Raw genomic sequence first — 27,003 nt, forward strand, 5'->3', positions numbered from 1 at the left:
AAATAATTAGATTATTTTCATGACTAGCCCATCTATATTTTTTTGTATATACAGAATTTTTATCTTCCATGTCAAAGAAACAAAATACCAATCTTAGTATTCTATTACTCGGGTACATGCATATTGTTGTACGGTTGCATGTATGTGACAATTTGCTCTCTCTCTCTCTCTCTCTCTCTCTGGTTTATTAAATAGTAGAAAGTAGTAGGTAGGCATGCATGCATGACTTTGGTCCACTTTGCTTCTCAACAACTGTACTCTCTACTCTCTTTGGTCCCCTCCTCTCCCTTCCCCATGTGGCTGGCTCCCAAAACTTCTAACATACACACAAAGTTTCTACGCTTAGGGCCATTAGAGGTGAGGGGTCAAAGAGATGTCTCTTACTAAGCAAGTAATTTTTAAGGCCTGGTTCATTGCCAGCCATGGTGGTTATATTCAAGATATTTGGACTGCAAGAGGAACTGTCAATCTCATGGATAGAATCTATGTACAAGGCAAAAAAGTTGGTGAAAAATTGACCCTGCCAAACCTAACCAAACCAAACTCCCACATGTCTCTTAAAATTCAAAGTTTTATCTATTTTATCCACACACACACACACACACACACACAAAAAGTATGAAGGACATAAATACATAACTAGCACTTGGTGCCTCCAACACTGAAGCAGGAATAGTTTTCCAGGGTGATTCCAATAGAGAAGAAAACATAACAAATCTATTAAAAGGGCAATAATTCATTTGAGTATACTTACAGTGGAATGGAGCTAAATGCCCCAGAATGAATATCACTGGAAGTTGAGGCATCAGATTTCAGCACCCCTCACCGCAGCAATGACAGAGCAGCATGAGAGGCCTTTTTAGTTACTAGAACAAGCCATAGTCAAGAGCACGGATATTAGTCACAATGGGAGCAAGGAAGGAAGAAGAAACAGATGTGCAAAGAGGAAAAAGAGAACCGGAAGCAATGGGAAAGACAAGTAGCCATTGTATCCCTCTTGGAGCTTGTTGGAGTTGCCATTGGCCTCTAAAATACAGAAAAACTGCTAATCATAATATTGATAAAGGTGATTAACACTGTCGACAAACAGAAAATTCACGAGTAAATCCAACGCAAGCTACCATTCGATGCCTGAATTGCTAAAAGAATAAAGGGAAAGGAAGAAAAAGGAAAACCTGAATGACGTCATGAACCAAACAATATAACAGTTAACAGACAGCAACCCATCATCGGTACATTGAGCCCCATTCAGAGGAATCAGATACTAAACAATCCAAGTTAACTCTTGAAAAGATAACAAAAATTACATCTTACATGTAAGGTTCAGAGGAATCAGATCCTGAATAAATCCCAGATAACACTTGAAAAGATAGCAAAATTACATCTTACATGTAAGGTAAATGAAAGGTGCTAACAGTTACTGTCAACTGTTTGTCAACTGTTTCAGATTTATCAAACTATCACCATTACCCCACCCCCATTTCCCCCAAACTCCCCCCCCCCCCCGCGGAAAAAAAATCAGTATTCTAATTAGATGCTGCTGCTGTGATACAGCACTTTGAAGACTTCTGTTTGGCCAGAGGACTCTGCCAGATCAAACTGAAACTTCATTGAGCGAACCTCAGAAGTTTTTCTGGTCTGTTTCAAAGCTTGCCAGCACATTTCAATAACCAATCCAGTAAAATGATTAGCCTCATCTATTGACCAGCTGACATGAGACTGCTTGCATCTCAACAAACATCTGCAATCACTAACACAAGATTCAAGAATTACCAAATGAGTTTAGATAAACATTTCCCTAGTCCAGGTAGACATACGTCTTGGTATGAATGTCTTAACCGTGTTATTCATGTAACATGTCATTTATTGAGCAATGTTAGCCATGTAACACTTCATTTATTAGTTTCAAACTGCATTTACTAATCTACAATTTCTCTATTTTGCATTATTTCTTTGTTCATTCTTTTGTGTTTCAGGAAGTAAAATTTAAGTGAAAGGAACATTAACAAAGCACAGAAACCTTACACCTCAACCAAGACTACAATCCCAAAATTTCAACAGAAGATACTAGAGAAAGAGGAAAACAATCCACCAGGAAAAAAAATAAATAAACATGAATTGTCTATCAAATAGTGCATGGGAACCCCCTTATCAGAGAAGATCCTCATGTGCCTCTCCCTCCACATATACCAGAAATACACATAACAGGGCAGCTTCTCAACACCTTGAGCATCCCAGGGCAATTCCTTCTCTACAGAGTAGCACATCATTCAATGAAGCTCTATCACAGAGGCAATGAAAGAAAGGTAATAACCACTGCACTTCCCTCTCTTACGATGGTCTTGCCAGCTGATCAGGCAAAGAAAGCCACCTTAGATGGGGGGCCAAAACATCCAAAGAAGCCATAGCTAATCTACCTGCCAATGCTGAAGGCTCTCTAAATCTACTACAACCATACCAACCTTCAGTAGGTAGGATTAATATAATTCTCCACAGCTGCACCTCCATCTGCTGTAGGTTGAAAGAGGTAATGAAAAGCTTGACCAAGGATCATTTGCATCATTACAAAGGAATGATAGCAATACATGCACAGCCAAAACCACTCCAAAATCAAGACAAGTGTAGTGGGCCCACGGAGGACCCACCTGAATCAAACGTCATTACCTACATGTACAACACATCATTACCTACATGTACAACACATGTAAAGAGATTCAAACCACTAGTTTATTAGTGCTTTCTTATATAGGATGTTTGGTGTAAAACATAGCAATGCTGGATCTTTTTAAGCATTTGGTTAGTAGATACTTTGCATTTGTAATGATGATAACTTATCAGTGGATTCCGATAAATGGATATATGCCACATACGCACCATGTAGCCCAATGAAGTTTAAATAGTAATAAGGAAGTGAAGTCTGTCATCTTCATATTTCGCACATAATATTAAACAAATTATAAAAAGAATGCTCACAATTAAATTTATATAGACAACACAAGTCTGTTAAAGCCTCAGTTTAGCAACTTACCAACTAGAACTCAAAAGGGGGCCTCAAGTGATTCATCCCAAACATCTCCACTTCCATTGGAGGCATCTTCTGCATCTTCTTCCATTGAAAGCCTAATATATTCCCTATGGGCAAAACGATCCCACTCCGTCAAGTTTGGATTCTCCCGCTCCTGTTCATAATACATCACTATCATAGTTACCAGGACCAGTTCTTCTAAATTTATTCTGACCACTTAAGTATGCATAAAAATTTTCTAGCATACCTGACGAATTAGAAAGGGGTCACGAGTTTCAAAGGCCATAAACTTGTTAAGATTGAAAAGGATATTGAAAACACTTCCAGAAAGTTTACTGCCTTTCAAGTCCCGAAGTGTAAAATAGCTCTCATTCTGCAAGCAAGAAAGCACAGTGCCCAACTTTCAGTGATACTATTCATTACTTTCAGCCTGTAACCAGGAAACTTGAAAGTTATACTAAAGATGACAAAATGCTTTGTAATAATCAGACAGGTGATACGGGTTTCAATATGATGGGGCCCCCATGATGATCAAAAGGACGGTTGACATTCAGTAATAGCAGAGTTTCACCATCATCATAGTTTCAATAATAGCTGAGATTACTTAAAGATGCATGGATCTAAGTCTCTGTTTTACCTGAGAATGCAGGAAACAAATAATTTTCAGGATAAAACCGAATTATGACCGATTGTTTGGGATGTAAATTTGAAAACTTGGAAAAAAAATATTTGAAGTACAAAAATCTTCAAAAGTAACACCCCACATTTTGATCTGAAAAATCTTTTCCATGATCAAAAGATTTAAAAGAAAAGGTATTTGAATGTTAAAAAGGGAGAATACAAATCTTTGTCAAACTCTTACTATCTTAATGGATCTTTATCTATCATGTTTTTAGTTCATGTGTGTTTTCCACTCTATTTCGTATCTTTCTCTTTCATCATTACATATAATCTAAAAGATTAATTCCAGATAAAGATGTATAAGATTATACTCTTATATTTCAATCATGAAATTTAAGAGTGAAGATTTGTCTTCATAGTCATTGCCAAAGAAATGCAAAAGAAAGAAAACTAATTATTTACCTAAACATATTTCCCAAGGAAAAATTTTCTTTTTTTAGAAAAATTTATTTTCCAGTGAAACAAGGAAAGCCTGCAGTGCAATTTAAAAAAATAAATGAAACAACCCCCAGCATAGGGAAAAGTCAAGGTATGAGCCAAAAAGACCCCTCCAAACCCAACACTCACAGACACCATCACCATAAAAAAAAAACGACAAACAGAATAACATAAGCGCAAAACAAAACAAATAAAATCTTGTATCTATAGTACAGTAGAATATTAATCATACCCCTTGCCCCTCACCCCAGGGGAAAAAAAACACTTTCTGTAAATGGAAAAGTAGACAATGTAGCATCCCATGACTGGATATAAGAAACTTACTGTACAAAATATGTATTTTAAAATTTGCCACAACAATAATTTCAATGGGTCCTAGAAGCCATCTTGAAAACTTCACTAAAAAACACCTTGAACACTAGAAATGGAGACCCAAGTCATTGTTGAAGAGAAAAGAACCAAGTAATAAGAGAATGAAGATAACCTCTGGTCCAATCATGTCCACTATCTGGCACAAAATATCCTCAAAGAGCACAGGCTCTTGGGCCATGCATTCCATACGGTGCAGCTGCTCCTCATAAAAGAACTGCATCTCATTCCTTGTCAAAATCCCATTTCCATCCAAATCTATGCACTTGAACCTGATTATGAAAGCTTAATATCACGTAGTACATTAACCAATAGGTTTTGCATGGTTTCTAACATGAATTAATCAATCTTCCAGTGGCATGATAATGATCTCATCATCTCTAACTAAATTCAACACAGCCATAACAGGGACAACTGGCTGGAGATTGCCTTTTTTTATTTTCTCACACTGCATCAGATTTCATATGAAGTTTTATCCAAACAAACACACTTTCTACTAATTAATCAACAATCAGAATAAATGGTGCTATGATAACTGTACACTGTATTCAAATGGTGCTATGACATCCCCACAACCTCATGTAGTATGAAACATACCAGTACTCAAGACTAGGCTCGGATGATTTATCCTCTTCGGCAAGTATGAAGTAAACAAAATCCTCATAACCCATCTTGCCCTCAACCTTACTGGTAAACTTTCTTGCAACCTGAAATGATATTTTTAAGTGTTACAAAAGGGAAAGAAAAAGTTTAAGGATTACATGAAACATTGATCAGAAAATTTAATTTTGAATAAGGTCATTTAGTCAGAACACAAAAGCAATATATCAATGATACAAACCTCAGAAAATATTCTGTCAACAATCCTGTAGGTAAGAGCATGGTTACCATATCTAATAAGGTTCTCTTTGTCAATCAAGAAATCATGATCAGTATCCAGCTCCCAAAACTTGCAGTATATCACATAGAAGTGTTCATAAGAGAAATATCTGTAGAGAAACATACAATAGAAAAGGGACCAAGAATCATTTTAGAAAATAAATCCAGAAGCAGGTATGGAGATGAAAATTACATATATGTTAAGGAACAAAATTCTCATTTCTGTTGAAGCAGCCAAAAACATCTTTATTTCCTAAGGGACCAACATCGAATGTAACTGGAAAAGCAAAATTCTTGTTTCCACATAGACATGTTGAAAAACATTGAAACTTGACAAAGCATATCAAAACAATAAATTGTTTCCACAACAACTACTAGCAATGTAAGTATTATTATTTTTATTTTCCTTTCTTGTTAAAACAATATTTAAGACCAAAAGAATATTCTTAAATACATTAAAGAATGTGAGGAAGTGAAAGGCAAAATGAGAAATAGAGAGATGAAACATGATCTGTTTTCCTTCTTTCTTATCATAGATATCTATTCAATTAATACTATTGGTGTTTTTTAGTCTTTACTACTTCCAGAATCGTATATTTAATTTTACATGGAAGACTCCCTTGTCCAATTGGTCCTTTAAACCTTTTGTTTATGAGTTTCTGATATTCATTGACCCTCTTTTTCAGTTAGTAATATTCATTGACCTTAGTGGAGCATTTCTTAATCATGTTAAAGAGTTAAAACTAACATGTTTGCCAAAATATGATCTACCATGTAGACACTTTTTGACCTTTCCTTCCTATAGAGTTCTTGACAGGTATTTTTTATAAATATTTGATTTGAACATTGTTGCACAGTTAAATAGCATATGCAGCATGACGACATTTACTTAACAATTCTTGGTTGCTCCAATGTGAGCAATTTTCATAAGGGTGGTGAATAGTTTTTAGTAAACAATAATGTACCCTAAAATATTAAATTGCAAAAGTGACCCCCCCACCCCCCCCCCCCCCCCCCCCCTTTTGAAAAACAGTTGTGACAATTTCAGTCAATGTAACTACCTTAAAACTTTGTTGATGTCTTCCTCTTCATCTGCATGTTGCATTGCAGCAATTAGATCTCCACGCTTCAGCTCCCTGAAGGTAAGCTGGCCATTACCCGATCTATTCATGTAGTAAAAAATTCTGTATATTACAGTTTCAGCTGGCCAGTTGAAATAAATCAAATGTCAAAGATGCATCAAAAGAATATGCCATCTTTAATGGCAGAACAAAAATATGTACTCTTACTGACTCAATTAAAAAACAATTAAAACCAACAAAGTCTGCCAAGCTTACACTAAAGAGTATGGAACACTTTTCCCCCAACTAGCATCTGATTAAAATACAATGGGAAACCAAAGAGTCCAACTCAAACTGGGATGGAAACACCATAACCACAGACATCACGTGCTAAATGCATACTCAAAGGGGGATACAGACAGATAATAGAAATCCAAGGCCAGTAGCAAATCCCAAAGAAAAATAAAAGATAAAAGAAACAGAACAGGAGAAGTCCCTTGCCTTCTAATAAAGCTAGATTTCACAAATATTTATTAGAATATGTGATGACGAAATGAAAGCTTTTGTTTATTTATTTATTAGGGGCAATAGTAGAGAGCTTACGCAAAACCAAGCATATAACACATCTTCAATACAGATAATTATCCATCAAGATGTCATTCTTGTCTATTATTGCCCATTGTTCAGGATTCATGGTTCTTCTGAATGGAGGTTTGTAACTGAATTCTTTCAAAAACGATTCTATCAATTAATATGACATCATTAGCGCCCATAGTTCCCTACTTTCAATGCTACACTCTGTTTGTGTACATGACAAAGATCACCTTCAGAATTATTTCCTTCTAAAAAGTTTTGACTATTGCATGTCTAAAAGCTGAACAGAACTCCTTTCATAAATCAAGAGGCACCCAGACATTCTTAGACTATCGAAATGAAATGAGACCCAGCAATTCTTAGATAATTATCATCAGCAGCAGCAATTATCCTATCCAAGTTAAGGTAAGCGGCAGCATGGCATTCATAATGTCAATTGACATCCAAAAATCACATCATATTGACAATACAAATCCATGCAAAAGAACAAATGTGGCAAAATTTTACACGAGACGCCCTTCCTAACACAACTCTCCAGTGAGGAAATGATGGGCTAAAGTTCCAACACTACCTTTGTATGGAAATGTTTCATGAGATGGCTGTCAGATCTGAGATCTGACAGTGGACTCTTCCGGAATTGAGGAAGAGAAGAGAGAATTGATGGGAGAGAAGAACCGAGAGAGAGAGAGAGAGAGCAATTTGTAGAAGGAAGAGAGGGAAAAGATCTGTAGAATAATCCTCACATGATCCCTATCCTCTCGAGATAGCTCTTATTTATAGGCTGCTCAGTTACAATCTAGAGAGTTCTTCTAAGTTACGAACTCTTTGCTATTAGTACCCATATGGCCATGGGCAGCTTGGGTCCTAATTACCATCATACTGAACTCCTAATTACAATCATACCAAGCTACTAATTACAGTGGTTCCCTTGGGCTGTGACAACCCCCCTCCCCTTGAATCATTTCTTGTCCCTAAGAAATCAAAGAAGCTTAGTCACCCAGGGATATTGCTGGAGTAGATCTGGCAGATACCCCCATGTGGTGTTGTCGGGGTGCAAGTGTGTCCACTACACCAAGACTTTGGTGAGAGGAATGAAATTCTTGTAGATCACCCTTTTGTCCAATTTAGGAACCTCCCCACTGACCTGCCTCAGTTGTTCCCACTGCCTTCTTTAAGAGATACATGGAACACAGGGTGCAACCCCACCCCCTTGGGAAGTTGTAGTCTGTAGGCCACTGGCCCTACCTTGGCAGTGATTCTAAACAATCCATAGTATTTTGGGCCGATTTTAGATATAGGACCTTTGCTGAATAGTTGTTGCTGAAACCTCTTAACCTTCAAGTAGACCTCCTCTCCTACCTCAAAAGTCCTATCCATGCAGTGTTTGTCAGCCATCTATTTCATTCTGTGTTGGGCCATAGTCAATTCCCTTGTAATGACTTGTAGTGCCTCTTGTCTTGCTTGTAAGTACTGATCAGCTGAGGATTCAGTTGGGGTGTAGTGCATAACAGCCAGTATGATAGGGAATGGGTGCCTTGGGGCTAGGGCTTAGCTCATGTAGGCCACGGGTCTGCCCTCCTGAATCAGCACAGCCCTTATCCCTGTGTCACATGCATCCGTTTCCAAGATGAATTCCTTAGAAAAATCTGGGAGAGCCAAAAGAGAGGCTTGAGTCATGGCTCTCTTAAGTGTCTCAAAAGCCTCCTCTACTTCAGCTCCCCATTGAAAGCTATTCTTCTTCAACATATTAGTAAATGGCATGTTTATCACCCCATACCCCTTAATAAATCTCACTTAATAGCCTGTGAGACCTAGAAACCCTCTCAACTCCTTAAGGGTCTTAGGTTTAGGCCATTGTTCCATGGTTGCAACCTTCTAAAGGTCAGTGCTCAGCCCTTGACACAAGATAATATGGCCCAAATATTCCACTCTAGTTTCTACAAAGGTGCACTTGGACCTTTTCACAAAGAGTTGATGGACGTTGAGGATTTCAAATGCCTTTCTAAGGCGGCTTAAGTGTTGGTCTAGGTTAAGGCTATTAACCAAGATATCATCAAAGAATACCACCACAAATTTTCTAAGATAAGGAGCAAAGATATGGTTCATTAGTGCTTGGAAGGTTACAGGGGCATTAGTGAGTCTAAATGGCATTACCAACAACTCATAGTGTCCTTGGTGGGTTCAAAAGGCTGTTTTGAGACAATCATTAGGGTTCATCCTAATCTGATAATACCCTGAGGTGAAGTCTAATTTGGAAAAAATGGAGGCCTTTGTAAGTTCATAAAGCAAGTCCTCTATAATGGGTATTGGGATTATTCTTCATGGTTATAGAGTTCAACTGGCTGTAATCCACACAAAACCTCCACAATCCATCCTTCTTTTTTACTAGGAGGGACCGGGGAAGCAAACGGGTTTTGGCTAGGTTGGATGAGGGATTTAGCCAACATATCTTTAACCAATTTCTCAATTTCAGCTTTTTGTATAGGAAAGTACTGATAGGCTTTTAGGTTAATCGGTTCATTGTTAGGCTTAAGGTGAATAGAGTGAGCAAGGAACCAGTGTGGGGGTAGGGTTGATGGGTTGGCAAATACATCCTCAAACTCCATCAACAGTAAGTGAATTGGATCACAAGAGTGTACCTGAGTGGTGGCTAGTACTGATGCCCAGAGAATGGACTTCCATCCCTTCAAGTGTCTGAAATTGGCAGTAAGATCATCCTTCCCCTGGTCCATTTCTGTCTCTATGGCATATAGGGAGTGCAGTTATCCAATAGATGTCCCTTCTATCATGACCCAAGGACATAGTAGTAATTAGATAATAGAGGAATTTCTTTTCATTATATTGTAACAACCTCCAGTTGTATTGATTTAAATAATTGGCAGCCCTAGGTGCTAAACCTAACAACCAAATCAGTATATAAGGCTGATCCAATCTGTTTCAAAAGACAACCATATTATTGAATGAAATCTTATTTTCAAACTCTCTCAATTCCCCCCCTCACTCTCTCTGTGTTCTTCTCTAATTCCCTCCCATTTCTTCTTATCTATCTTCCCCAATTCCTTCCAATTATATCCTAAACCTAGGTTGAACCCTAGGTATGTGACACCTCCCTGTTCTAGGAGTTTTTGCAGCCTCTTCCCTGACATTGCCTTACACTCCCCTATTTCTATAAAACCCACAAGAGTGATCTTTTGTCCTCCCATGTCAAAGGCAACTTCCAAAGTGTTGGAGTCAAACACTAGGGGGCTTATTGTTCACATCCAATCCACCCCTAGCACGATGTGGCATCCCCCTGATCTAAGAATCCTCAAGTCAACTGAAAATACCTGACCACTCATCATCCACTTGAACCACTTACATTTATATTGACTCATCATTCTACTCCCATTAACAATCAAAATAGATAGTGGGGGAGTCTCCTGCAATGTGAATTGCAAGGCAGTGGCCGTTTCTTCATCTAAGAAGCTATGGGTACTGCTAATGTCAATGAGTACCACCAGCTTCCTCTTTCCCTACAGTTCCTGTTGAAGTTTGCCTCGAGTTTTGTCCTAGAAGATAGCAGAACCGAAAGGAGCATGAAGGAGTAGTCTCGGCTAAAGAAATTAGGCGACTAGGGGTTAAGTGTAATTAGTACATTTTGTTGGGGTTAATATGTAATTTCCCTAAGTTAGTTAGTTGCCTAAGTGTGTCTGCCTCCTCTATAAATAAGAGGGCAAGGCAACAGTCTAATCTCTCTTCTCTCTTGTCAAGTTCTCGGTTACTATTGTGAGTATTCTTTGTTCTAGAGAAAGTGAGGCATGTGTATTGTGTTCTTGAGTTTTCTTAGAGTGAACAAGGGTTGTACTTGAGCGATAGGATTGAGAGAAGGCTTGGGCTTTGTACTGATCAGTTTCATCCTAATAAAAGGTTGCTCTTGGTGGGTGTTTGAAGGCTGGATGTGGGATTGCCAAAAGCATTCCGAACCAGGATAAATCTGCGCCTAATGCTGTTTGGTTTGATCTTTTCAATTATGTTATTTTCTTTTCTGTTGTTCATGTTTTTTTGCTCTTACATTTACACTACATCCGAGAGTGTTTGAGAGGGTTTATGTGAGGGTTTTCTCTCCTAAGGGTATGATCTAAGAGTCCTAAGGTTAACAGTTCCTTTTACCTTCAGTACCTTGCCCAAGGCACAGCCTTGTAGGGCATGCATTGATATCTCCCCCACCTTCCCATCAACCTGCCCTTCCTGCTCTTCCCCTTCCTCAATTCCCACTTCTTCCTCTTCTCCTTAGCCCTCCATGTCATGACCCAAGGAATAATAGAAGGACATCATTGTAATAAGGTTGCAATGGTTTGTTAGAATATTTTTACAAGTTGTTAGAGCACATGGGTGTTGTTAGGATACTGTTAGAAATTAGTTAACTAGCTACTATGCCTATAAAAAGGCAAATTGTAAGAGAAGAGGATATGCTTGATTTGAATGAATTCTTAATTCTCATTTCTCCCTAAGACTCTCTCCAATCTCCCTCAAGTTCTCCCCCTTTCACTCAATATCTCTCCCTCTTTTTACTAATTTTCCCTATCCTACAATTCTGATTTCTTCTCTCCATTCCTATCACAACCCTAACTAACCCTAGGGTTGTGACAAATGGTATCAAAGCAGTCAATCCTTGGTTGTGGATTTGATTCCAATTGAAGGCGACTACTGTGGTGAGCAATTTTCCTCGGCGATTGCGGTAAGGCAGATTTCAGCGACGTGTGGATTTGATTCCAGTTGATTGGAACTTCTAGACGAGCAAGCAAGCCCAACCCAGATGGTGAGAAGCGATTCTGGGTGAGGCGAAGCGTTGCAAACAGACAACGCTCGCGATTTGGACTTGGGAGTGTTGCGACTATCCAAGGCGAGCGTTAGTTCATCGAAGGTGAAGCATATGGCCTAGGCACGTGCGACTAAAGCGGAAGACAGGTTGCAGGAGCTCCGCTGGAGTTGACGACAGGGGTGAGGAAGGCTGTCGCAACCAGTTCAAACGGATTCAGTGAATAAACCTTGTCAAACGAGGAAGAATTGAGAGAGAAGCAAGGTCAAGTGATTTCTGATCACCTCACGGTCCCAATCGAAAGGCATCACAAAGCGAACTTATTCTCCTGACTGTAACGGGACGGCTGATCCAAATTTCAGTTCAATTTTTGGGATAGGAGCAGGCCCAATGCTTCTGACGATAATTTTGTGTCGCTTGAAGGCGATTCAAGAAGCAGCAACTTCCAATGAAGACGCGAAGGAGAAGTAGGAGGATTGGATCGCGGCAAAGACTCCATTAATCTAGACCAGACTTGAAGACGAGCAACCCACTGGAGTTTGGAAATTCTTAGCGTCTGATCCACAGTCACTACGGTGACCCTCGAAAATTGATTCTGAAGCACAGGGGTGGAGCATTGGCTGCTATTTGAGGCTGAAAAGGGAACGCGAAGCAAATCCCAGCGAAATTCCGATAAATTACGAGACCAAGCCAATGGACGGTGATTGGGTGACAACAGATAAATTGAGCTTCCGATCTAATTTGGAAGGTGTCTGCCGGACAGCAATTAGGCTCGGAGTTTGGGAGGAGGACTTGGACGGCGATTGAGCTAAGAGGATTAAGATCGGTTCTTGGGATATTGTTGCCGACGTGGTTGTTCGAACAACGAAGGCGAAGCAGGTTAGCCAATCTGAATTTCTGTTTAATCTTTAGAAGCGACTTGTAGAAACTGGTGGAACAGGCCAACGATTATTGGTCGTGATTTCTGGCAAGCTGGGCGAACTCTCTTATTAGATCTGTTGAAGCTACGCCAGCTGATTTATGAAGGTGACAGAAACGGAATTCTGATAAATGAAGTGAAGAGGATCAGGAGTCTAATTATTTTGCTAATTGAGGCCGACATAGGTGAGTTTACAGTAGTTTCTTTGGTGACTACTGACATAAGCATTGAATTGGAAGACAGGTGGCTTATCTTGCTGAGAAATTGAAGACTATTGAGGGTTAAGAGGCAATCGTTTATCCTAGGTGCTTGTTGTGAAGCAGATATCAAAAAGAGATGAGGTCTCAATTGCAGCCGAATGATGCTGCCTTTTCAGTTGCTAATTTTCAAGCAAGAGAGCAGCCTTAATTGCAGCGGACCAATGCTGCATTTTCAATGGGGTATCCTACTCGTGAAATTAGGGGCGGCAGTACATACATGAAGCAGAATGCTTCATTTTCAGTTGGAATGGAGCCTCTATGGCAGCCAAAGAAGGCTGCATTTTCAGTTGACTAGAAACATCAAACATAGGGAAAGGATTTTGAGAAGGAGATCAGCCACAGGAACAAGGAAAAAAGAAGTGGGATTGATGAAGAGTGCGAGGAATTTGGTTGTATGTTCCGCGAGAAGCTACAAGAGTTCACGATTATACTTATTAAGAAGTATCATTACAACTTTTCAGTAGAATATTTTGATGATTATCACGGAAGTTTTAACAAGGAGGAATTCCTTAGAGTGGAGCAGCCGAAGGAGGAGACAAGATTACGAATGATCGATTCACTGCCTACTCTAGACTTTGGGCAGAAAAAGAAACATTTTGACGAAGGCAGCAGTGACCAGAAAGATGGCTGCAATATTGAGAGTAATTTTGGTGGTGAAAAGCATAATCTCAAGGAAAATTATATTGATCAGGTTGATAGGATAGCAGATCAAAAGGAGCCCACGAATCCTTTTGAAGGAGAAGTGCATGTAGAGAAATATCTCAACAAAGACGGGGAAAAAGAAGCTGCTGGATTACTTGCATGGAATCAAGAGGAACCAACTGAAAAATCAATCAATATTAAGGAAGTTGTTGCTGGAATCAAAGCCAATTTATCAATGGTAACTAAGGATTCAGAACATGAAAGTAGATTGAATGAGGAGATCTGTAAAGATCACACTTTACAAGAGATGGAAGCTTATAAATCGAGGATTGAAATCATAGCAACCCCTAATTCCAATGCTCACAGACAGCATTGGTCTGAGCACCCAAGGCAAGTCTACAACTCTTCATCACTATATTTCTAGGATGATGTTGATATTTTTGCAATAGAGATTGGCCATGGGTTGAATGGGAACACAGTAAAGGCAGCTATGGCTATAGATTCGTTATCCATCCTTGTATTGGAAAGGGAAACCGATTTTGGTCAGCCAACTATTGCAAAAGGTGGGGGCATCGAACTTGAACTTGATCAGATTTCTTCAATTGAAGCTCTAGGCCAAAGTATATGCTTGGGATGGATCTTGGAAACCTAAGAACGAAGAAGAAGAGGCCTAAAAGATGCAAGCAAGCAAGAAGAATGAAACGGATTGAAAAAGTGGGTATTGGATGAAAAGCAATGAATAGTTGCTGTAAGTTCTTGGGGACAAGAACTCTCTCAAGGAGGGGGGAATTGTCATGACCCAAGGAATAATAGAAGGATATCATTGTAATAAGGTTACAATGGTTTGTTAGGATATTTTTACAAGTTGTTAGAGCACATGGATGTTGTTATTAGTTAACTAACTACTATGCCTATAAAAAGGCTAATTGTAAGAGGAGAGGATATGCTTGATTTGAATGAATTCTTAATTCTCATTTCTCCCTAAGACTCTCTCCAATCTCCCTCAAGTTCTCCCCCTTTCTCTCAATATCTCTCCCTCTTCTACTGATTTTCCCCCTCCTACAATTCTGATTTCTTCTCTCCATTCCTATCACAACCCTAACTAACCCTAGGGTTGTGACACTCCATCATGAGCAACATTCTCTTACACTGATGCCCTAGACCAAATTTCTCACCACAACGAAAACAGAGCTCCAATTGCCTTTTTTTATCCATGGTTAAGGCCTTAACTGGGGGTGGGGCTGATTGATTTCTCACTGTCGAACCACTCATCTGCCAAGATTGGTTGCTTCCCTTAATCATTACCCCATGGCTACCACAAGAATTCTCCTACCGGTTTCCCTTAGGGGATAACCTATGTTTTCTTGCAAATGCCTCCAAGGCCATCTCATGAAGGTGAGCTTGCTTTGCTGCCTGCCCAACTGATGTTGGGTATAGCATCTTCACTATGGGGCAGATCTAATTATCCAACCCACTAATGAAGCTAGACACAAAATAAGCTTCGTCTAGAGAGGGGTGTGACAAGGATAATAGGGATCTGAGCTCCTCGAATCTCACCTAGTATTCCTCTACGGTTCCCTTCTACTTCAACTTGTTGAATTCTTCTATAATATCAGTTCTGATCCTTTCTTCAAATCGAGTACATAAGCCATTTACAAACTCTGGCCAACTCCACTCCACCCTGCCTCGGCACCAATTCTGAAACCACGTGTCAGCCACATCATCGGGGTAGGTTGCAGCCATATCAACCTTCTCTCTTTCTGCCACCATATACTCATAGAATACTCGCTTGCACCGCCTAATCCACCATCTAGGCCATCTCTTTCAAACGTGGGAATGTCCATCCGCGCGCGGGCTTGGGGGTGTGGAGTGAGTTCCCCCAACTCCTCGAATTAAATTCTCCTCCTCTATCTCCATCCTATCCCTTGCTTCTATCTGATCATTGGCCCTTGGCCAATTCCTTGGCGTCGTCAAAATTGGTGCCGATGAAGCCCTGCCCTGGGAGGAAAATCCATTGGTAGGCTAGCATTGGGCTGCCGAGCAAACATGCTCAAGGCAACACTCAACTGTTGGCCCAATCCAGTGAATTCCTCCCTAATTCCATTCACCGTTCAATCCAAATTGGCCGCATTCTCTGATCGGCTCCAGCTGATCTCTTCTTGAGCCTGTCGAATCCCCAGCTTCAGTCTCTAGGCAGTCATCCACTTGTTCCTAATTCTAGCGCATCCCAACTTCGATGGCATCCAATTTGAATTCCACTTGTTTCGCCATGGTGCCTTTAGCCATGACACAATGCTTTGACCAAATCACCGGCTCTAATACCAATTGTCAGATCCAAGATTTGACAATGGACTCTTCCAAAATTGAGGAAGAGAAAACAGAATTGGTGGGAGAGAAGAACCAAGAGAATTCAGGAAGGAGAAGGAGAGAGAGATTTGTAGAAGGAAGTGAGGGAAAAGATCTATGGAATAATCCTCACATAATCCCCATCCTCCCGAGATAGCTTTTATTTATAGGGTGCTCGATTACAATCTAGAGAGTTCTTCTAAATAACTAACTCTTTGCTATAAGTACCCAAGTGGCCATGTGCAGCTTGGGTCCTAATTACCATCATACCAAACTCCTAATTACGATCATACCAAACTACTAATTACAGTGGTGCCCTTGGGTTGTGACAATGGCAATGAATAAGGTAATTGATATGGTCACGTTCCATCACATAGTTGATATCATGAAATCAACTTGTACAACTTGGATACGCAACTAATGCTTCCAAGTTCCTAAACAAATAACATCTTAAAATACTTAAGACTCTTGATCTACATCACTAGTCCTTTGGTATATTTCCTTGAGCAAATAAACATGATTTTAAAAACATTTAAAAAAAAAATCCATTCTGGGAACTCCATGTCAATAAGATTCAAGAAGGGATCTTATACAAATTTTTGTTATAAAAACTATGTACAGATGAGATACCTTTTTTCCAATCTTAGATAAGCATATTCTTTTAGAGGAGATTAATGAACTGGTCAGGCCAACAAAAAATTAAGGCTGCACTTAACTTAAAATTTTCAGGTTTGCTAGTCTCGTTGTGAAACATGAAATGGAAATCCAAAGCAGGGTTCCCTTGCATTTACTATCACTGACATATGTTGCCCCTTGATACAATTTGGCCAAAAAGTAGATTCTCCACTATTCAGCTCGTGAAATGTGGAGTTTCTTTTCTTATTCTGCATTACTAAAATTATTCCGTTAAACGGTTAATGTTCAGCTACGAAGAAGATAAATCATCTGTGCATTCAACCGTATCAGTTTCCGCTAACACAAACAATTCTGTCTTTTACTTCTGTTTTTCTTGCCTTTTGGTTGAGGTAACAAACATGAAGTTTGCAACATTTTCCTGTATAGATAGTATATCTTTAAAATACAGTAAGTCAGAAACTCATAAGAACTACGGAGCAAACAAAATGACCAACACTGTTTTCCAGTTGATCAAATAAAAACCACCTCCAAATTGAGGCGGCCATAATCAAAATCTACAAATTGATTGGTGACATACCATATCTCTCTTGAAATTCAGGTGTGCTCTGCAGGAACTCCAACCCTGGATGAGTAGCCAAAAGTTCTCGGAGCAGTGGTTTAAAGTCTTCCTACAGTCAAGTACATAAATATTCAGAGAAAAGAAAATCGGTATAAAAGCTGCAGATCTAACAAGGCAAATCAATCTTTTCTGAAAAGCATTGTAACCACTGACACGAGATAAGTCATGCATAACATATCTACAAAAGACCTAGACTTGAAGTGCATCATAAATTTTGAGAGGAGGAAAATAAAAGTAAAACACCTGAGTGAGGTATTTTAGATCTGGCTTCTTTAGGATAGTAAATATCTGTGTTGCTACATCCTTTGTCAACATGTTGCCATGCACCCAGTAACCAACAAAAGCATCCCTACAAGCACATAGTTATAAAAATAAGAAAAGGCACATCCACCTGTAGAGACCAACGTCACATATGGCATTTAGCAATTTAAAGAAGGATTGGACAAATCAGTAGTACTTTCTTTTTCAAGCACATCTTATCAAGTTCCATAGGTTGAATGGACCTCTATATTCTGCAACACCAGAACAATACCCATAATAGAGGATATTAAAAATGAAATAAAATTTCCAGTCACCATGAGCAAAACGAATTCTGAACAGCAAGGCAATATGCACACAATGTACTGTCTAAAATGAAGGGCGTCAATTACAGCAGTTAACCATTTAAGAAAAAAAAATATTAGACCCATCAAAAGGTAAAGTTTTGGGCATCTCCTGAAACTATGTATGCCATGTTGCCCTCCAAGGGTCCCATGTAAGACAACCATACCAGATGTAAATTAAAATGTTTAAAGAGGGCAAAAACAGCACATTCTAAAAAGAGAAGAGAACTATCAATGTTTCTTTTAAATTGGTTGTGGAAATAAAGCTACAACATGGTTGTAGACACTGTCAACAGTATAAAACCCAATAAGATTGCATTATATTATTAAAACTCGACAACTAAACCAGCTCCTCCTACATTTCCAAATGCATCAAATTTGTACATATTTTGCAAAAAGAAAGTGTTATTTCAGATCATTCAATGCTCTCAATTTGGAAGGTATCCAGGCTCCCCTACAACAAATGACTTATATTACTGTAACCTTCTATTCATATCTTCCATATTTGCAATGTATGCGTACTAAGACTAATACCTGTGTTATTCATGAAATCAGATGGCAGAAACCTAACATTTGGAAGAATTAACAAGTCCTCAATAATCTTTACCATCCATCCTCAGCTTTCAGCAGGTATATAAATTGAAACTTTTGGAAGAACACTAGTCTGGCACTAAACTTCCAGATTTTCTCCTCATCATGGTGCTGTACAAGATTCACTTTGCTAACTACAAGGTCGCATGCATAGATGCTAAACAAGCACAAAATCAGTCTCATAGCAAATTTCACCAGCTCATCATGGTGCTGTACAAGATTCACTTTGCTAACTACAAGGTCGCATGCATAGATGCTAAACAAGCACAAAATCAGTCTCATAGCAAATTTCACCAGCTCTTCTTAATCGGTGAGTATGCACATCAAACACAAATCACCCAGTAAGAGTGTTGAATATTGTCACAACACAGTTGGGCAAGCCAAAGTAAGCTTTTTTTGACAAATTTTCATAAAATAAAGAGCCAGAGGAATTATAATATATAGCATAAACTACCAGAAAATAACCAACCTCCTAAAACTTTATAAAAGTGTAGAACTAGCAAAAGAAGAGAGAAAAAGGGGCATCTTTTCATCCAAAAAATGAAGTACCAAAGGTACACCCTTAAGAAACTGAAGTCCCAACATGCTCCAACTTACCAAAACTCTAATATTATGTTGCTTTGCACTACTGTTGAAGAAATATTGCTTGCCTTACCTCACTGCTTCACAAAACTGAAGCAGGAATTAGAAATGCTCATCCTTACATTGAAGCATTACTACTCTAGGGGAAGAGGGGAGAAAACTTTTAACTATATTGTATACATACATGGTAAGCCATGTCCCAGTGTAACTGAATTTAAAAGCAGATGGATCCAATACATAACTGAATGCAAGGACAAGAACCAGAATTTGCTTAACTGGCGCAAGCTGTGGTCCAATTAACTATGCCGATTCCAAACAAAATAAATAAATATTATAAAAAATATTTTTAAAAGTGCAAACAACTTTGGAGAACACAAATTTTAATTTAGAGAACAAAATGTTGCTGTGCAAATAAATTTTCATAACAAAAAGTCAAATATTACCTCTTGCCTTTTCCCTAAAAATACTATAGGCCATATATCAGTCAAGTGCACATAGGACATCACCACAACACATTCTATCTTCTCATTTTTTTTATAACAAGCACCAAGCACGAGTGGCACATCATGTTTCCCAGTTGGACATATATCAGCCTCACATAGGACCTTGGAATCACTGAAAAAAGGTTTAAAAGCTTAAAATATATAAAGTTCATCAAAGAACTTATCAAAGAGACAAGGAATTGATTGAGGTAAAAAGAAAAGAAAGAAAAACCTGATTGAACAGAGTCTTCCACAGTTCTATTCAGAGGAGGGAGGGAGAGATGATTGAAAAACAAACAAAGAATAAGAAGCAAAACAACTTGAAAATGGGCCATCCCTTGTAGTTTAGAAAATAAGGCAAAAAATGGCGTTTTTTTGGTTCAAATTTCATATTTTTTATGTCCATTGATCTGTATACTTTAACTGTTATCTACCTCTCTAACCCCTTCTTTAATCTTTTTTTACCAAGCCAAAAAAAAGGTCTTAGAAAGGCATTAGCCTTTTCTCCCCATTATTTTACAACTTACAAAAGTAGGATAAATAAATAATTAGTTACTATTCACATAAGTTATCAACCATTGCATGAAACCACATAATTTTATGCATAAAATATATAAATACAAATATGCACACATGCTGCACGAGGTTCTCGAGATAAGTAAAAAATGCATGTCCCATGCGAGCATCTGGTATTATAGCTTGGGAGGGATGGCTATGAGCATTGGTATTATTGCTTTTCTGATCACACTGTTTACAGATATTCTTTTGAGGATTGAGGAATGATGGGGGGCATCCTGTATCCAAGGTTTCCAAATTGAACTTTTGCAGAGATATTCTTATGAGGGAGCCTCTGAAAGAGGGTTGTTCATTGTAAATTTAGTAGTATAGGTAGGAAATGGACCTCGAGGAAGTAAACAGAAAGCCTTCTAGGAAGTGTATGGAAAAGAACTACGAACATTTGAGCAACTTTTCTTGCTTATTGAATTTTCAGAATGTAAAAGTACAGATAGAAACTCTGGCATGGCCTGTGCCACAGGGATTCCCCTTTACTATAAGTTTCCCAGAGCTTTGCTATTGTTGTGGATAAAAAGTGGTCTGGTCCTAAAGTACAGGACAATAACTGAGGAAGGTTTCATTTAGGACCCATACATGATAAGGAGTCAGAGACAGTAAGTGAAGCTTTTGAGCTTCTACATCTCCCCAAGCCCTGTAGTATTGGAGTCATTGTTGGTAGCTGTGCTTCTTAAACATGCACAGAACAAGACAATTTATGAACCATCTTCTCTTTTCACTGGGAGGCTTGGGGCCAAATATTCATATTTGCTACTTTCCATTTTCTGTCCAACATGTAATGTCTATCTTTTCTCCCAATTTATGAGAGTGAGTCAAGTATGCTGCGTGAACAAAGTAAGATGGCAATGTTGCTACATTTGTGGTGTTTAAAGAGATTGGTGTATAAAATATATTTGGGGATGTAGAGACAATGTAACAACTAAGAGACTGATAAAATTGTTACTTCTGCTCATGGCAAGTTTTCAGAATCTTCATTCTCATTATCTCATAGAATTCATAAGCTTGCTTAATTTTGTAACTGTTTCTTTTCTCGACTCATATGCTCTAGGTTGGATGATTCATATATATGTTGTATTCCCTTACAAAAAGATATATATATATATGTGTAAATGACCACGAAATGTGGTGTCCCACCACGTGCTCCTAATTGTTGCATTTGAAGTATCAAAATCATCACATATATGCGCTTTTTATAAGGTTAAAAACATTCAAAATATTGACATTGATAAATTCAACAAACTTCATAATGCAAGAATTTTCAATACTACCAAACTTTATTTTGTTTCCATTTAAACTATTGAACCGTTTTCAACCTAGAAAAATTTCAAAATTTCTAAAATAACATAAAACTCAACAAAAATAATGGGTTATTTCAAGACCACGCACAAGCATCAGAAAAGGTCATCTTGTTCCTTAAAATAAAATATTTGATAAAGAAAAATCTAATTTTGTTCTTTTGAGAAACAAAAAAAAAATGTATACTTATTATAAAAACTTAAAAATTAGAAATGGATATAAATTAAATAAAAAATGGAAACGAATAAGTCACTTTTTCTTTTTCTTTTACATTTTATTATGAGGTTTTAGTTTTGACTAACCTTTATTCGACCTTATTCACCAAAATATAAATATATAATCATGTTGGCACAAAGAAACTCTCAGTTTTTTGGAGCTCCTTCATGTTTCTTTAGTATTATTTATCTTAATGCTAAAGAAACATTTTATAAGTAAATATATTTTTAGTGTGAGTATTATCATCTTTTGATAACCCCATTTATAAGTAAACATGTAAACATTAAATTTTGAGGTTTTAGTTACCCTTTATTCCACCTTATTCACCAAAAAATAAATAAATAACCATGTTGGCACAAAGAAACTCTCAATTTTTTGAACCTCTTTCCTGTTTCTTTAGTATTATTATCTTAATTATTCATGCATTTATAATTCCTTATTTTTTAATTCAGTTGGAAACTTGTACATATTGAGAATTGTAAATATTTGTGTATATGGGAATTTTTATATGATATTAATTTAACGTGCATTGAATTTACTTGCAGATTGTTTCTTTGTGACTTTTATTAAAAGATACATATAGAACTCAAACGCATTCAAGTATTGAGCTTATATAATTATTTACACATCCACTAGTTTCTATTTCCAAACATTTCCCTCAGTTTCCTTTAACACTTCTGGATCATTTCATAAATAATTCCATTTCCACACAAACACAATTTTTATCCTTGAGCAAATTTATAGCATAAATCATGTTAAGAAACTAGGGTATTTTATGCAGCTTTTTTTTCGAAAAAGAACGTTGCGTACCTAGTGACAACTCCTTTACCATCGCTGTCAATCTTTTTGAATAATGCAGTGGAGAAGAATGATGGGAGCTTGCAGATTTCCTTTGTAACTTGTTTAAATTCTGGCATCCAATAAAGCATACAGATAAATGGCATCCCCAAGGAGTAAAATGAAACGAGTACATGAATTTCATTAAAAACAACATTAAGGAAAATATATATCACCATGGATTTGTATTCCATCTGTGTGACCATAAAAAAATTGATTGGTTCCAAACAAGCATCTTTCTTTCAGTTCATTTGGAGGCGGACGGCCATTTTGAAAGTAGAACTGCAAAAGTTGCAGGCATATAATCATAACAAGCCAAAACACCATCATGTCTAGAAGCTAGCAATAAAACAACTAGAGAAGACAAGTTTCAAGCAGATATGACAAAAATAAACACCAGATACTAACCTGGGGTATCAACTCTTTTACTGCTTCACTCACTACTTTTAGAGGAGAACCTAAAGTAGATGGGCCCACTCGCTGTTTCGCAACCCGAGGAGAACCAGATGAGCTTCTAGGAGAAAGTGGAGGCGTGCTACCAGCTGGAAACATGGAGGGCAATGAATTACTTGAAGCAGCATTTGGGCTTGAAGATGTTCCAGGAGCATTTAAGGGAGCCCCTGTCTTTGCATTGTTGAGCAATGATCTCACCTGTACATTGAAAGTAAATTTGCAATAGGTGCTTCAATATGTTTACTTAGCAAAAAAGAAAAAGAAAAAAAAAAGGAAATAGGCTGCTTCAATGTATTGGGCAAACTACACATTAATATATATATATATATATTGGCCAAGAAGGAAATGCAACAGTCCATATCTGTGTTTCCATTGTATAGTACCTAAATGATGAAAATTTTGAAAAGAATGATGTTTTCATCTATTTTTCTAAGGGATAAATGATTCTTAATGAAAGAAACTATTCCATTCCCTAACATGACAAATATTCTACTAAAAACGTCTGTAACCAATTCATTAAATGTGCTCTCTTGACATCTTTTAGTTTCATAACAATGACTAAGAAACCCTATTCCTTCCCATTGCAAGTGAAACCAGCTCATACAACTTGGAATTTTAGTTTCATGATGACAAGTTCATAGATCGCTTCAAATATACTGGCTGAACAACAGTTGTCAAATATTATGTATGTGTGCATTGGCCAAACGGGAAATGCAACAGAAAATGAACCAAGTATAAGGGCCCATTCACTTGGACTCAATAATTTTGTCTTCATTGTTTTAGTACCAAAATATGAAAACTTGGAAAAGAATGCTGCTGTTTTTGTTGAAATTTTTATGTCTTCTTAAGGAGTGATTTCTACAAGTACAGGCAATCAAAGAAACAATTTTTCATTTCCTAGAACAAGACAGCTATCTTGATAACAGTCTCCACAACCAATTCACTAAACATATTCTTATGATATATCTTTTGGTTTCGAAACTGTGATCAAATGGGCCCTTTGCCTTCCCATTGCAAGTGAAACCAATGCACACACTAGGCAGTTCTAGTTTCACACTGGCAAGCTCATAGGGTTTCCAAATTTTCTTGCCTACGACATTTATTTATTTTTTTATAAGGAATCATAAAGGACATACAACTAGTGAAGGGTTTTCCTTTTGGATAGATAAATAAAACAGACAAAATAGCCAAAGATGGGACTGGGACTGAACCCAATGCAGAAGGAATAACAAAGAATAGTGAAAAAATTCAAACACCATAAGCAGATTCCGGACGGCTATCATCCATTAATAAGAGAAGTTCAATAAAACTTGACATTTTATGGCAACTCAAAATGATGTCAGCACAAGAACATTAATTTTAGTTAAATTTCAGATTTATAACATTGCTATTTACACTGCTAAGATGCATCACAAACTGGCATGCTATCAAATGAAACCTTTGTATACTCTCTCCTATATCCTTTGAGTTGCAACAAGAAATATATGACTAGATAATCATTTGGATCAAACTCCAGCAGAATGTTATGTCACATTTTTCAGCTCCAAATAATACATTCATTATATATACTACCAACACCAACCCTGATCAAATACTTCCATTTTCTTTTAGAGTTATGAGTAAATATCAGCATTACTATATCCAGAATTCAGCCATCCCTAACTGCAATGGCAACAACATGGGTATCTGCCCAACACAAAAATTGTGATCCACCATCCGTAGTAAATTTTGTAAAAATCACTGTGGCCCATATACCATCTTGCAGCAACAGAACTTGTCAACAATGCAGAAAGTCAGCATTAACATCACCAATGTTGTGAGCGGTTTAGAATCTTTCTATTAGGTCAACGGGAAGCCCATAAATACACATTTGCATAAAGCTTAAAACATGCATTTGCAGAAGATTTCCTAAACAGTAGAATGGGAAATTTTCCTATCATCAAAATAAAATAAGTACAAATAAATTACAAAAGGATTTCAATCCACAGGCCTCCATTATCAAGTTGCATCTAGTTCAAATTGAATGTTTTAAATAGGGAAGATAGACCCCCAATTCCTCCCCTTCGAAATTCACAGCCCCTTCATTCAGTTACCAATAACGTTTCCCCTCAATTGTTGGCAATTGCAGTTTTAGCGTCTATCACAACCATTATAACTCTCAGTTGTTCCTTGGATTGAGTGGCGTGTTTTAATTTCGATGCACTTGAAGATTTCATTTGCTCCCAAGTTACCTTGTTACTTGGTTTTGATAAATGTAGGCAAAAGATGCAGCATTCAAATGCTTTCATGGGTGGCCTTTTATCAGCCTTCCAGCCTTTCATTTGTTTGAATTCCTGAGTTGAAAAGCACCAACACTGATGCTACTGCAACATAGCCAAGCTCATTCATTTTCAAAACAAACAAAAATTTGAAGCGAAGTTGTTTAAATTTTTCCTCTCACTATCAATGTAATTCCAAAATTCAAAGGTTAACTGCCAGTTATTGGATGATGATATTTGGAAGGATATTTAAAAGGATAATGCTAATTTATCTATTTTGCTATAACCTACGTGTTCGGGACCAACTAGATGTTTGGGAAGAATTTGTACACTGATAACGGAAGAAATAGCATAATTATTCTCTTAAGAACAACTAAACCCCAATAATTGTTATCAATTTGATCACATTCGTATTTAGGACCAATTTGTGCACCTTGTTTTGGTGGCTCATAAATTTGGCAGAGAAACATCTTCTTTGCTATGACAAAACATTCATGCTTCCTCCGCAATGAGTTTAATCATTTTCATGAATGCACACCATAAGCAACCAAACATGCCGCTACCAGGACATATATTTCTGCAGAGAAACTCAATATATGTTTCAGCAGATAAATACTTCTTTGCCATGCTAAAATCTAATTTTGGCGCTTCCTTGGGGATCCCATTTAATCACTTTCATGAATACACACTACAAGTCATGAAACTTGCGATTGTCAGGACGTATATTTTGCATCTTCATTTCTATTTCCAGTTTTGCTTTTTCCTTTTAGGGGAGGCCAGAATGCGACGCAAATAATGATATAAGAACCGAATGATTACATAAATATCCGTTGTCCTATCACGATATACCAACGGACGGGTATAAAGTACTACGCAATAGAGATGGCGAAAACATACAAACCATTTCCGTGAACAATTGTTTTTTTCCAGTATTAAAACCTAATCCAAATTACTCAAACGTAGACAGCAAAATAAACTTACCAACGAAGCAGTGTCGGGAAGCGAAAGCCATTGATCAAAGAGCTTCTGGGCGACGACAGGGTTTGATTTAAGCGCCAGAGGAGAGACCTCCGGGAGCTGCAACAGTTCGGCGTCGAGACACGCCACATCCCCGTTGAAATCCGCATCCATCGCCAACCACAACCCGAGGCAAACTCAATCTCTCATCCAAATAAAACCAAAGGAATCGAACGCCACCTTCAGATCCTGAAAACACTTCTTGTCCCGCATTCCAAAGCCAATTCGCGGCAACACATATCAATATCAAACGGGAAAACAAAAAGAGAAAGAAAAGGCACAGATCTTGAGAAAGATAGAAACCCTAGGCTTGGAATTTGTTGGAGATCGGTGGAAGCAAATTAACGGGGACGTGGCGAGGGGAATTGAAGAGAATCAGAAGCTCCAATCCCTTGTTTTGTGACGCGAGAGAGAGAGAGAGAGAGAGAGAGAGAGATTGGGCGGAAGCAGAGGTTGTGTGTGTGATTAAGCACCTGAAATTCGTGAAAGACTGTGGACGCGTTGCCTCCTGTGAGCGTGACTAGATTTAGGCAAATATGGCCCCCTCTTTCTTTTTCTTTCTCGTTCTCCTTCCCTCACTCTCTCTCTCTCCCTCTCTCTCTCACTTATTAGGCTTTGTTTGGAAGGAATTTATTAATGAAATTAAATATAATAAAATATAAATAAATGAAAATTAAAATGTAAATGAATTAAAGAGAAATTAGTTATATTGCAATAAAACTTCTCAAACAAAAACAATTTGGCCAAATCCATATTTTGTCTATGTATTTTTTTCTGTCTTTTCGAATTTTTCGTTATTTTAATTACATTTTTTATACCTATTGAACCA

The 27,003-nt window shown here is 37.8% G+C and overlaps 1 protein-coding gene across 6 annotated transcripts; it reads right to left on the reverse strand.

Moving 5' to 3' along the window:
* Positions 1–1,490: 1,490 nt before the first annotated feature.
* On the reverse strand, positions 1,491–26,735 carry LOC127797171 (serine/threonine protein phosphatase 2A regulatory subunit B''beta). 6 transcript variants are annotated; one of them, XR_008022143.1, is made up of 14 exons: positions 26,139–26,735; positions 22,855–23,097; positions 22,623–22,728; positions 22,420–22,519; positions 17,511–17,616; positions 17,226–17,316; positions 6,454–6,595; positions 5,355–5,502; positions 5,111–5,220; positions 4,629–4,785; positions 3,273–3,398; positions 3,029–3,179; positions 2,463–2,511; positions 1,767–2,349 (listed from the first exon to the last, which is right to left on the reverse strand). XR_008022143.1 is itself a non-coding variant. In XM_052329780.1 (13 exons), exons 1-12 carry the CDS (start codon positions 26,286–26,288, stop codon positions 3,039–3,041), a joined length of 1,620 nt encoding a protein of 539 aa, XP_052185740.1. In that variant the 5' UTR covers positions 26,289–26,734; the 3' UTR covers positions 1,491–1,741; positions 3,029–3,038. The 6 variants fall into 6 exon arrangements, 5 of the variants coding, with proteins under 5 accessions (XP_052185740.1, XP_052185741.1, XP_052185744.1 ...); XM_052329780.1 differs by lacking the exons at positions 1,767–2,349; positions 2,463–2,511 and adding an exon at positions 1,491–1,741 and having other exon boundaries at positions 26,139–26,734; XM_052329781.1 differs by lacking the exons at positions 1,767–2,349; positions 2,463–2,511 and adding an exon at positions 1,491–1,750 and having other exon boundaries at positions 26,139–26,734.
* Positions 26,736–27,003: the final 268 nt, after the last annotated feature.

Source organism: Diospyros lotus, chromosome 3, assembly GCF_014633365.1.
Source record: "Diospyros lotus cultivar Yz01 chromosome 3, ASM1463336v1, whole genome shotgun sequence".
Lineage (NCBI taxonomy): Eukaryota > Viridiplantae > Streptophyta > Magnoliopsida > Ericales > Ebenaceae > Diospyros > Diospyros lotus.